This window comes from Lycorma delicatula, chromosome 7, assembly GCF_047948215.1.
Source record: "Lycorma delicatula isolate Av1 chromosome 7, ASM4794821v1, whole genome shotgun sequence".
Lineage (NCBI taxonomy): Eukaryota > Metazoa > Arthropoda > Insecta > Hemiptera > Fulgoridae > Lycorma > Lycorma delicatula.
In genome coordinates, this window is record NC_134461.1 from 52,389,201 (window position 1) to 52,403,765 (window position 14,565).

At 31.0% G+C, this 14,565-nt stretch overlaps 1 protein-coding gene across 1 annotated transcript in view; it reads right to left on the bottom strand.

The window, feature by feature from the left end:
• Nucleotides 1-299: 299 nt before the first annotated feature.
• Nucleotides 300-14,565, bottom strand: part of Hcs (holocarboxylase synthetase-like protein) — a 74,579-nt gene continuing 60,313 nt past the window's right edge. Inside the window, exons 14-18 of the mRNA XM_075371441.1 lie at nucleotides 13,154-13,286; nucleotides 9,446-9,606; nucleotides 9,102-9,216; nucleotides 3,033-3,246; nucleotides 300-759 (exon numbers count right to left, since the gene is read on the bottom strand). Of these exons, the coding sequence (XP_075227556.1) occupies nucleotides 582-759; nucleotides 3,033-3,246; nucleotides 9,102-9,216; nucleotides 9,446-9,606; nucleotides 13,154-13,286 (801 nt within the window). The 3' untranslated portion in view covers nucleotides 300-581. The remainder of the gene's footprint in view (nucleotides 760-3,032; nucleotides 3,247-9,101; nucleotides 9,217-9,445; nucleotides 9,607-13,153; nucleotides 13,287-14,565) is intronic.

Genomic DNA, 14,565 nt, shown 5'->3' on the forward strand with positions numbered 1-14,565 from the left:
AGTTATCAAAGGGAAAAATCTTAATGGATTCAGAATCATCAATTAAAATCTGACACCTGAGTGAAATTACAGAAAGTTAAAGAACAGTGAGTATATTACTGAAACGACTTAACTAAAGTTAAAAATACATTGGTAAAATATCAAACTTAAAAAACCATATAGATAAACTGTAAAGGAGCAGATTGTAAAAACTGCTGAATTCTACTATAAGCAAAATTTCTGTTGTTAAAAGTAATAATTCAAGGTTTAAAGAATGACACACTTTATATCAAGTTGAATGACTTGAGTACAGTTTAGAATTTATTAATTGAAATTAAGATAAGAAATCAATTTGAATATCTCTTATGTAATTATATATTTATTTATTTACCAATTTAAAATTAATTTAATAAATAACTAAAAGAAATATTCAAAGTTGTTTACGCATATACATCTTCTAATACTTAACAGAAAAAAATTCAAATAAAACACAAGTAGTGCCTAGAATACAATTAAAATTTGATAACAGCAAAAGCTGTAATTTTAGAATAAATTTATTACAAATAAAGCATATGATATAATTTTTGAAAATAGCTGAGTATTTAATTAACTTTTGGAGCTATTAAACCATGCAGCATATCAAATGAATTACCATCAGGTTGAACAGTAAATTCAATGTTTTCTTGATCTTGGACCCTAAGAAATCCAAAATCATCAATACCAATAATAGTTACCTGTTTAGAACTTCCATCTGAAGTTACAACAGAGACTTCAGCATTGCTAAAAAGAATAAGAAAATTACTATTAAATTAAAAAAATTAAAGATAACCATTAACAGATTGAAACACAAGATTACACTCAAGAAAACACTCAACTGGCAAATCATAATAAGTATGTTCAGATTCAAATACATCATATGCATCATACAGACATGCACATCTTTTCTTTCCAACATTAGGAAGTAGGACTACTGAATCAATTTTCCATTACACGACATTGATTCCTATGTTAATATAGCCATTAATAATTACCAACAGCATGCCATTACACTGCAAAAGCTATTGTTTAATCCTTACACTGACAATTCCCTTCACCCAGTTTGAGTGAGAAAATACAAGAGCTTTTTGTCATTTCATCCAATCACCAATATTTTTCAATATAGTGACATGACAACTAAAGAATCACAAAGTACAGTACTTATATAATATAGTATGCTCAAAATATAGCTAATTATTTTTCATACAATTTTGTTTTTTAGTTTTTATTATTTAGAAAAATTAATTTATATTTTAATACTAGTGGAAATAAGTCTACCACAACTGAATTGTATTATACCAAAATATTATTTTTCTTAGAGTCCATGACATATCTGTGTATGTGCACCAACTTTTAAAATGAATATACAGATTAAATAATTTATAAATATTTTTATATAGAGCCCATAAATGAGGAAATTTAGTATGTAGTGTAATTGTTTTGAAACTACAAATTATAATAAAGAAGATTTATTAAGTTGTAATAAACCCCAATTGATATTTACAGTATTTCAACTGATTGTTAAACTAACAAACATTTTTGTTGAGATTCCCATTAAAATTCATCTATATTAGTATACTATATAGTAATATAGAGTATATTTACTAATACATACATGCGTTAGAGCATGCCTACAATAAACATGCAACTACAAAAAATCAACAATCTTCAAATAAGTAAATTTATTCCAGTTAAGTTCTGAGTTACTGAAAGAAAAATTTCTTAATCTGCAAGTCTATCAGACCTAGAGTCCAGCACGCCTAACCACTGTACAATCAACTAATGATGAATGTATCAGTAGTGATTGAATGAGATGATTATATATTCATTATCACCAACAAGTATAACGGCTATTTAGGCTTTAAGTGAAATAATGAGGAAAGTTTATAATCTAAACAGTTTTTTTAATAGCAATAGGTCAGTAAATTTTAATATCGAATTAGGTTTTTTTAATTAAAATAGATATAAATTATTACAATATAAGCCTGTAATGCATCAATTTCCAATGAATCTACCTATTATTGGAACAATCATTCCTCTTATGCGGAAAAAATTAGTTTGTGACACATTACCAGACAAAGTAAAATTAAAGTTTACTCAATTTACTATTACGTAGAGAAATTATAAGTTTCATACTAAAACAAAACCATCTCAATTCTTATATTAATTAATAAAGAACATGTAATATGATCAGTACAACTGCTTTATTAAAAATATTTTGTAAATTAATAACCGATTTGATGAATATAAAAATACAATTTAAAATACTTTTTCTCTTAATTGCAAGAAAAGTTTTTAAACCAGCAAAAGTTAACAGATGTAGTCACAAAAAAAAAATTTTTAATAAATTAAAAATTCTGTATTTGAACGAACACTGGCTTACATTTTGAATCATTCTAACCAACTGTAATAGATTAATTTTTAACCTGATATGTTAGAAATATGTTAAAAATATAAAATACTGATAAAATATCTTGTAATAATAGGATGGGATTATTAAATATATTTTGTCATTTTACCAAACTTTTATTTAGGTTATGAACTGTTTTTTTGGTAAAATTTTTTAATAAATCTAATGCAGTAATCAGGAACTACTTTTACTAATCACTATTAAGTTTCTATCTCAATTCTATCAGTTAATTAAACAGAAAAGATAGTCTTAGAAATACACCCAATTTTCATTTTTATATAATGTTTACATTTTTATATCCTACGCATCTCATTAGCTTTTAGAAAGACTTTTTTTTGAGTAAAGGATATTAATAAAAAAAAAAAGTTAAACAAAACTTAAAACACAATAGATTCAAACATATTTGATCTATTAACTGAAATGGAAATTTTCATTCCGCGGATTTTACATTAAAAAGTTGTAAATGATAATAAATATAATCTCCTGTATTGGGGTATTGTGTTGCAGTAAGGAAGATATGAACCTAAATATTGGTTCAGGAACTTACAGGTCAATCAATGAACTATTTTCTGTTAAGAAATTTAAATAAGATTATAAGAATACATACCTGTGAAGCCAATATTTATAATATAACATAATAACTTCATCTAAGTGACCGCTTTGGGTTAAATTGATTAATCTTTCTAGTTCAGTAAATATAATAGCAAAATACTTTTCAAACGATAAAGGTGGTACTTTTGATCCTGTCTTTTTATTAAGTTCATTAATCATTTCGTTGACACAAGTTGTTGGTTCTTTATTGTTTAAATTAAATCCAACACCTAAAAATAAATGTTATTATAATTATTTGCTCAGTAAAACAATGATAAATAAATAAATTTTTAATTTTAATCTAGCATATAAAAATAAAAATTATTTAGATCATATCTCAGTAAACATTAGGTATGCTATCCCACAGAATAAAAAAAAGCTGCCTAAATGGATTAAGGGAAATTCATGGTAAAACCTTGAATCATAGCATCATCACAAAATAAAAATTAGAAGTGCTTAAAGGCTGTATTCATAATTTAAAATATAAATGATGAAATTAGTAATAAAATAAATTAAGATAGTAAATACATAATAAAATAACTAAAAAATATAGCACATTCACAAGGTATTAATAAAATAATGAATAAGCCAATATTTATGTAGACATTAAATAGTGGTGCAGAAAATTTAATTTTCTTTTTTAATTTTGTTGCAAGTAGTTTTATTCAAAAACTAATTGATAAAATGGTATTGTCTTGTTAAAAATATCTTTTAATTATGTTTTAAATAAATTAGTGAGAAAATCGTATAAATGATTTGGTTTTTTATTAAAAATTCCAGTGGAAACACAAGAAGGGCTTTTGTTATAAGTACAGATATTGTGTAGATATATATTATATATTGTATATTCAAATACTGTATATTAACATTTTTAATCAACTAAATATCAGCCTATATCAACTAACATCAGCCAACTAAATATCAGATTCATATTTATGGGCACCAAACAATGATCTGACAACCCATTCTTTTTGCTTTACATTTTTGATAATAAAAAAAAAACCTGGAACATTTGATACTAAAAGAAAAAATCATAAAGAGCAGTAATACAATCTTTTCAGAATAGGGTTTGTCGGTTTTTAAAAGAAATGTAATTCAAAAACCTTTTTTTTTTTTTGTAAAAAATTGCTGTGTATAATTTAAAACCGGTTTTTTACTGGAAAAAGCCAGTTTTAAATTTATACATAATACTTATATATTAATCCGCTATAATGATTTTAATTTTAGCAAAAATTACACAGCAAGTTGTTTATACTGGAGAAAGGTCTGGCAATATTGTTGCCTGAGTAGAGAGCAACTGCACAAGAACACATGATGTGCTGACCCAGTGGGCCAGTCTTTACCAGACTGGAGGAATGTGCAATTAACATGTTTTTTTTTGGTGTGTATGTAAACAAATGTATGTAGAGATTATTTAAATGAAATTCAGATCCAATTCTCATGTTTAATATTTTGTGGCACAGACTGCAGTGTTATTATAATTTTATACTGTTAAAAATATCAATTTGTAAGTATTTTCATTTATTTATTTAGTTTAGCCCAAGATGTCAGATGATTGGAATTATTTCAAAAAGGTTGAAAAAGATAAAATGCACTGTAATTACTATAATAAAATATTAACTTGCAAAGGATTATCCACGAGCAGCCTCCTCTTATTAAATGATAAGCTCCTTCAATAGCTTATCATTTTTTCAAGCTATTGAAAAAATGATATATAATTTTAAAAATCACCAGTGGGTTTTTATATACTAAACTAGTGGATTAATATGTCAGTATAACTACAAGATCATTCTAAGCAAAGATATAGTTATCTCTAAAGGATCTCAATACTTAAACATTGGTATAGGTTAGAAAAAAAAAGGCTTAAGACCCACCATGCCAACAGTTCCCATCAAATGATTTTTCTTCATTCTACATCAAATTTTAACACAGAACATACAGAAATATACCACATTTTTACGTCATTATGTGGAAACCAGTATCATTATGTAGAAACCAGTTACAAAATGTTTTCTACATTAATTTAATGAACTAACTCATGGGTCTGTATGGAATTTTTAATAGTTATTCTTTTGACTTAAGCAAAAACTTACAAAAGATTGTGATCTATGGTACATAGCTACAAGTTACTTAAAATGTAATTTAATTAAAGATGTACTAAATTATTACCACACTAATCAGCTATTTAACTGTTATACAACACAGTTAATACGCCCTTTTCATTATTATATAATTTTCACTATTAAAGCAAAAATAATAACTTTTTTAGACTTTCCTAAGAACAAATTACACAAATTAAGAATTTTAATATACAGAAAAAACTAATTACTATATTTCTTGTTATTCTACAAATCATAACAAAAATAATATTAGAAAAGATTTTACACCAAGACCCTGTGTGGGTTAAACTTGAATGAATTCTGATATTTTCTATCACTCTTTCAAACATTATAACACAATGGTATTGAGCTAAAACAATTTAAAAATTTTAAGCACTATTTAATCTGCTTATGATAGTTAATAGGCTAAAGCAGCCATACTCAACCTTTTTTTTCTTTTGGGCCAGTTAAATTTGTTTGCTACATAATGCAATTTGTAATGTAAAAAATTGTTCAGATTAATTAAAACTGCTGCCAACTTTAATCAAAGGAGTTATAATATAATAGAATAAACTTTAAATATTCCAAAAAAAATATTTATGTAAGTATTAATGCAATTTTTGACACCAAGATAAACTTTTAAAATTTTAGATGAACTAAGTTTATAATTGCTACATAGTATTCTTAATTCATCAAGATGTGAATTATTATTAACAATAATAATAAGCCGGTTTCTGTAAATAGAAACCGGCTTATTAAGTCAGTTTCATATTTCTCATTTTTCGTATTTTTATTTTTCATTTGGAATAGGATATTTCACAAAGATATATTGATGTGAAAAATATGAGCAACATTTGTACACATTTTTGTACAGCCTTATATTTTTTAGGCACTAATTTCCAAAATTCTACATACATAGGCTGATCTCAGTGGCACCCAGCTATTACTCCAACTGCTTCCCTGGATACTGTTCGGTATGCCATAGCAGACATGATCACCAGTCTACACTGGAATGACTGTAAAAGCTCACAGCTTCTCTTAATTTCTCATACCGACCTCCAGGCTGGGGCCACATTTAACAGTACAGGTATTGCTACTGATAAAATAATCTTCCTTACACCAGTTCTGGTTTCAGACTTGTCGGTATCAGTTTTCTTAGAGCAATCATGGTCCTCTCAGCTTTTGCAACAGCCTTCCTGGCATGAGTAGTAAATTTCCTGGATCTCTGCAAGTATAACTACCCTATCCTTCTTTATTATTTGTCTGTCTACTACAACAGTCATATCCCTCCCTAAAATTTCACTGACCAACCAATGGCAACACCACCATCTTATTGGGAGCCAGCTCCATATTTAAGCAACCCACTGACCCGCTTTCTCTGAGCAACCCACTGACAAATTTAAAGGGGAATCTGTCTCTTCCTCCTTGTTCCAGCGACCTTGATCGCAGCCTATCGCATCACATAGTTAATAGCATCAACAGTAGAGCGCCCCATGAAGAAGCCGTACTGGTTGTCTGAGAAACCACAGGAGAGCTCTATCTCCTCCAGTATCCGTCTAGCAATTATCTGTTTGTACAGTTTTCCTATTGAATTAATAAGACATATATGTCTATAATTCTTATTCTCCTGCATCCGGTTTCCAGGTTTAGGATCAGGATTAACCTTGTGACTTTCCACTTGTAGGGGAAGTCTCCCCCTCCAAGAGCCATGTTCAGTACTCCCAACAAGGCCCAGGGATGGCACTCTGCCTATCTTCTTATTACAGACCCTGGCAATATAGCCAACTATAACTCCCCCAGAGAGAACCTGTGTACCTCATCACTGACAATCTCAGTCCAATCTTTTTCTACAACCCAGAAAAGCCAGATATTGCCCTCTTTGTCTGCTCCCTAGAAAAGCAGTGGAGCCGTCTACCCAGATTCTTAATGGCTATCTGAGAGCCTTTTCCCCAGGGGTTAGAGTCAAAGCCAAAAATTAATTTATTCCAAGTATCTGATTTTGCTTTTTTAATCGCAGCGCTTAGTTTCTTCCTAGCGGTTTTATACTCTGCCTCAGCCAAGTCAATAACATTCAACTGTCTACCCCTCATCATCTGGAGTATTCTTCTAGCCCTATATGTTCCTCTCCTTAGCTCAGCAATTTCATTGGACCACCAACAGACCTGATTCCTGTTAGACCTTATCGCATTATACTTCTGGCATTCTTCCTGCAGGAGCTTACTCAATCTTGCAGGTTCATGCAACCTTTTCAGTTCTGCGCCCTGAGTGGATGACCTGGAGGATCCGTTGAGTCTGTCTCTCACTGGGTTTCCATCTTGTATGAGCCACCACACCCCTAGGTTTATGATGTCCTATCTGGAACAGAACAACCCTGTGATCGCTGCAATGGTCTTCCTCAAGTACCCTACATTCCTCTACCCAGTTGTGCATTTTCACTGAGATTGCAACTACATCTAGGACAGATCCGTCCCTTCCCCTTGTAAAGGTTTGCAACATTGTTGCAAACCTAAAGCCCCTTCTTGTGTCCCGGACTCCACCTAGGTCTAGGCTTTTGGAATTAAAATCCCCGGCTATGATAACAAATTTTTTGCTGTCTCCTGACACACAATGTTGTCAAGGAATTTATTGAAAACTGACTGTTCCCAGTTTGGGGAGGTGTATCCACCCACCACAACAGAGTGAGCGAGTTCAATAATGACAAAGTTATCACAAGAGGTGACTTACTCCACAGCAAACTGCCTCCAGACATTGATAATTGCCACGTCTGAGTCCTTATCTGTCCCGAGCCTGATTTGGGTCTGTGATGATGAGGAAATCCCTGTCGCACTCGTTTGCTGTCTGTCACACAAGGTCGTACACAGCCCAGCTCCTGTTTACATTCAATATCTTCATGCTTGAAATTTTGAACAGACTTGGGCCCCCATCCAATGCCCGACAGTTCCACAAGCCACACACTTCTGACGAGCCTTACATTCTGCCCTCCTATGCCCGGACCCACCACAGTTGTAACAGCAGTTCGTGCAATCCGAGACTGTACACACCATATGGCCAGGCTCCCAACACCTTAAGCAATTGGAGTCCAGTTTGATGACTTCAATTCTACAGGAATGCCACCCGACAACTACTCAGCTCAGAACTGAGAGCTGACAGACATCCTTACCTAGTAGGATAACTGTTGCGTTCTGGCAGCTTCCGTATGCAGAACGTAGACATTATTTTTATTTCTACATCTCTCTTCAATGTTTTCCTGATGGCCTCCATGACCTCCTATTTTGTAGTATCAATGTCTAGATCTTTAACATGCAAGATTACCCCTTTGGATCCAGTTCCCTTGCCTATAGCAATAACATCTGTGGCTGCAACTACTTTGGAGGCCTTCTTCCCCAACAGCTTAACCTCAAGTTCACCGCCTCTACCCTTTTTTACGAACATAATGTCTTTGACCAAGTTGGTACCTAAGTTTCTTTTACTTTATTCAGAAGGTCAGCATACGAGGCCTCCCTCCTTCATGACAACCTCCGTGCTCATAAGGGGGGGGGGGGACCAGTTTATCTTGTCCCTTAACAACTGTAGTATTTCTACTTAAAAAATTTATTTGTCTTACATTTTGCAAGAAGAATACCTATTTAGGTCAGTAACAATCTATGTTTATGTAATTTTTATTTTTATGTAATATGTATTAATGTATTATTAATGCAATAGCACATGGCCCATGGGCCATAGGTTGCGTATGGCTGGGTTAAAGGTAATCACCAATTTTAATAAATTATATATAACTTATTATAATGGATTATAAAATTTAGAAGGTCTGTGCAAAGGATATGATGTTTAAATTTTATAATGGGTGAAAAATATCCAATCTAACCAAGATTCAAATCTGTAAACTTCCTGAATAAATGATATATAGGAAATTAATTATACACATAAACAATCAAAGTTCTTTCATAATACAAATTATAATAAAACATACTATTTTACAAACTGACCAATATTACAAATAGCAATTCCATTCTGTAATGTACTATTTATAACTGCTCCACCAATCTTTATTGACCTACTTGCATAAATATCATTTGGCCACTTAAGTCCAAGATCTAATCCCTGTAAAGAAAAAGAAAATTAATGTAAATTTGTAACATTGAACAACCAAATTAAACCAATTTTGACACAATTATTAGAACTGATTCTTTAAAAAAAAAAGATAAAATTCTGACAGGTCATCAAACTGAGCAGTACATAAGATATCTTCCTCATTTTATAAACTTCAACCTAAACAATACGAAATCATCAGTTTTAAACAACTAATAAAATTATGAGTAATAATAATAACCTGTAGATCAGGAAGAGAGCATATGCTTGAAACTATTGCAAGTGCAGTAAGATGTTGTAATACTGAGAGATGCTGTCCTAAAATAGAATCTAGTGAAATGTGAAGCTGCAGTGAAAACATAGCACATCCTTCTGGGCTTAACCAAGCATTACCACCTCGACCTATTAAAAAAAATACACATTTATGAAATCACAGTTACACATTAGTAAATAAAATACGTTAAAATTTAAGTCATTAAAAGAAAATAGATGTAACAGAAGGAGGAACTGATCGATTAACAACTAATTCAAATTAGTATTTGTTAGCTGCATTGTAAATCTCAGTAACAAAACACAAAACAAAAAATTAACTTACTTTCAGTCAAATAAATACTGTATTTAATTCTGTACATTAATAAATTCAAGAGAAAATAATTTATTATTAAGTAAAATCCTCTTTAACAACTCTTTAAACAATTTTAATTATTAGAATATTCAACATCATTCTGATCTTGAAGGGGAAGATCCCATCATGTGATGATTCCGGTCATTCATCTACTAGGCCCACAAACTGACTGATGTCTCTCATTCATCATCTTGGTCTCTGTCAGAGTGCCACAGATGCAAATGCCATGAATGACATTTCCATCAGTGCAAACCCTATAAACTAACGTAACGAAAAACAAATAACCAAAACCACTCGTACAAAATAGACCGGGTAGAATAAATTATAGATTTTGAGCTAAATGCCCAACAACAAAGAAAATTAAATTAACAGCACCGCAATAACAAAACCAAAACTTCAAAAATGCCTATCATGGCAACCAAAATATCCAAGCAACCATAGTCACCCATGTTATATGAACATCCATTCCTATACGCCCTCCCCAACTCAGTGAATATGTTTTATTTTATGAAACTCTCTACCATAACCCATTCGGCTCAGCTGTTACAATTGACAGCCAAATCAAAGTAAGGTCCAATATCTCTGAGCTGCCTCACAACCTCTAATTGTCTGTCCTCATAATAAAAACAGACATACAAAACATCATCATCCATTATACCACAACTCAGACACAGACCCAAATCTGCCAGACAAAAACGAGTCAATTTATTCCTAAAAGCACCTTGGCCCAAAAGAAACTGTGTGGCACATTTATTAGGAGATATCCAGGAGAAGCCCCGTAAACTCCTCACATCAGGGAAGAAACCATACATAAAACGCCTATTAGTTGTCTCACCCCATCTCTCCTGCTACAATTGAAATCCACTATTCTTAATTTCTCGAATTTTTGCAGAAATCAATTCACCCAACTTTTTAGCAAAATAACGCTGTTACACTCAACTGCAAGAACATAAATGAGTTTCACTCCAGCAGTCACCAGAACAGCCTCACGAGAGATAGTGCGATAACCCCCTATTACTGTTAATAGCAAGACGTGCTGGGCCCTCAGTAAAATATACCTATAATTTTTATATTTTAGCCTACCTGCCCATACAGGTAACAGGTATCTATATCCCATAAAATCCCATACATAGATAATATGGGAGGTATCCCATACAGGTATCCACCCATTCAACATCACTGCCTCACACGGAACTTTATAAAGAATACACATAGTCTTAAAATTTAGACTCCAATCTGGACTCATCACACGCCGAATATCAGAGAAGCACAAAGCACTATAGGCCTTCTTCACAAGATATTGTAAATTGTCCTTGAGTTGAAAATTTGCGTGAAGGAGCACCCCGAGGTATTTCTGAACCTGAACATAACGGATTCAGTGGCCTGATAATATTCAGCATGCAAAATAATAATTGAAATAATAATAATAATAATAATTTAAATATAATTAAATATTTAATTATATTCCATTATTCTTTTGTATAAATATAAGCAATATTTATCACCATTAAAATGACCTAAGAAATAAATTTGAAAGGGCTTAAAAAATAAAGGGTACAAAAGCCTAAAAGTATGATGTAATGAATAGAGATAAAAAAACAAAAGCTTCAGAAAGAAATAGTAATAAATAATAGTATACATTAATTTTTTAATGTGACCATTAAAAATTTCTCCCTCTATGAATTATGAGACCTTGCTGATGTCGAGGGGGCTTGAGTGCTCAGTGATACAGAGTAGCTCCGCCGAAGGTGCAACCACATCAGAGAGGTATCTGTTGAGAGTCAGACTATAGAATGATTCCTGAAAGAGGGCAGCAGTTCTTTCAGTAGTTGTTAAGGGTGTAGGTCAGGAGGACTTAAACAGCCATATCAACATCACTCAATCTTCTGAACACAGTACAGCTGAAAGCAACCTTAAATTACAACTATTTTTTCAAAGAAAATGTAACTCTCTGCATTTTCATATTATGTATTATTTATAGTTATTTAATGTACAGAGGAAAAAGAGAAAGAAAGAACTATAAAAAATGTAATCTAAATTAAAAAAAATACATATATATATATATATATTTATACATATTTAGAATCATTTTGTTGTACTAACTCTAGACTGATATTATTTCTTTTTAATATCCACTATCAATTTGAAATTTATTTACAATAAAAATTAAAGTCAATATTTAATATAGTTTAATTAACAGGTATTCCATCAAGAACATCAGATTTGAATTCCATGTGATTGCTTTGTTGTTGGATTGATTACACTGTTCTTATAAATTTTGTTATCTGTTTTTGTTGCAGTTAACTGTGATGTAGTCCTACATAATGGAACAACAACTTTTGATTGTTAAAACTTATAACAAGAATGGCAAGTGTTTCACAGAGGCTGCTCAAAAGCTTCATGCAATATTCAGTCATCATAATGAACCTGAGATGAAAGTTTGAAGGTTGATCAAGAAATTTGAAGACACAGGTTCAACTGCAAATATTAAATTACCAGAGGGTTCTCATTTTAGTCGTCTATTAAGAACATCACCATTGTGCCTGAAAGTATTAATGTAGTTCAACAACATCAATTCATCATCGTTCACAAAAATTGGTATTCGAAGAAACTTCTTACAGCAAATGAAAGATTTCCACATCTTAAAAATACCTTTAAAATGATGTATAACACAGAGGGTGTTACCATTTAAAATATTTGGGTTATAACTTCTGGGCCATCCCCCAAGAAGAGGTTGAAATTATATTTTTCGCCAGAAGGTAAAGTAGTGGACGATACCTTATCCTGAATGTTACAATATTCTATCTGCCAGTTTTAAAGTTGTTGAGGGGGTTTCCATACTTTAGACTCACTCAGTATGCCATTTCGTAAAAATAAAGTAATCTGTTCACCTGATCAATCTTGGTGGCGGCATCCTTATTGGAAAGTCTTTATACTTTACAGGTATACTTCTATGAAAGTTACATAGACCAAAATCTTTATCTTTAAATATTAATTAATTATAGTTGTTTAAAAAAAACAGTCCTTAATTTAGTGTATATTACATTTTTTCAATAACTATTGATTAAATATGACACAGTTCAATTTCAAGTTGTTTCTTCCATTTCTGATATATACAAACTAGTTTTTCAATATCAGTATGGTTTCCTAGGTGAATGTATAGACATTACCATAAATCTGGTTTTTAGAGCTATTGAAATACTGAAATATGAAAATTTCTTTGTTCAGCTAGTAAAATATTAAATATTTTGAAAAGAAATATGAAAAACAAAACAATAACACATTTTTTATAAGTTACATTTATAATAATCTAAGTATAACAACCTGTTCCTTTTGTCTGAATGCAAGGTATAACGGCTAATCCATGCGCTAATGGAGGACCATTCAATACTGCCATTGAAGTTGTCATAACTTGAGAATAAATTACCAACCTTCCTATTTTTTTTGTACCAAGATTCTGGAAAATAGAAATGTTTAAAAATATGAAATGATGTATTGAAAATATGGTTATAAATGTAGGGTGTTTAACTTACATTTGATTATAGGCTTGAAGTGAATGATTCTTTACACTCTTATATACCTAAAATATCAATTTTATAAATAAAATAAAATACTGTACCTGTTTTTAATCTTAGAAGTGTTAAAGTTGTCGTAGAAAGTCATTAAGTGACCTTAATTTCCTACTGTGTAATGACTGCCAGTTGAACTAATACTGATAGTACTGTCCTATACTGCTAGTTTAAGCAACTGCCTTTTAAATTCACTCATCAAGATGACAATCACTCTAATAAAAATGATACGATCAATGTAACAAATTGCATTTGCAATCAATGTACTTTAAGAGACGTTATCAACTAACTGATAATTTGCCGAGCTCTGTGGTGGAGTGGTAGCATCTCAGCCTTTCATCCGGAAGTCCCAGGTTCAAATCCCAATCAGGTGTGGAATGTTTCTTAAGCTACTAACTTCCATTTTTATATCCCGCACACAAGCTACAAGCTTACATGGTGACATCAGCCAAAAAAAATTGTAAATATAACTTCTGGGTTTCATTCACCAGTTAGAAGATACAAAACTTATTACAAATTATACTGATCTGTCCTGTTGCTTATTAATTTTTCTAAGTAAATATTTAAATGCAACAAATTTTACATTTCAGCAATGTAAAAATAATTACAATCAAAGCAGAGTAATATAATGAAAGCAGATAAAAGAAGAATCATGTAAATTTTTATTCTGATATTATTCAGTACATATATTAGAATGGAAAACTCTAAAAATTACTAAAAATAAAATCAATATTTCAATAAACTCCAACCTGGTACTTTACAGATTCAGGAGATGTTTATACATTTACTTCTCTATTTTTTATTACATTATCACACAAAAAATAAATACTTTTTAGTTTAAAAAGTTCTACAACAATATTCATACAGACATTTTTCACAATAAATAGAATTATATGTATGATATTCCTACTGAAAACCTGAATTGTAAGTAAAAAACCAAAATTGTGAAAAAATGTGAATTTAAGCAGGCAGTATACATTGTACAAATACTAACAAAGAAATATACATAAGATGATTTTCAAAATAAGATAAACATCTTTCAAGAAAATCAAAACAAAGTTGCTTATAAAATTAGAAGGGGAAACTAGTAATTGAGCTCTTTTTATATAATTTCTGAAAAAACTAAAATCTGACAAATTATTTACACACTCTCAGGCAAATAATTTT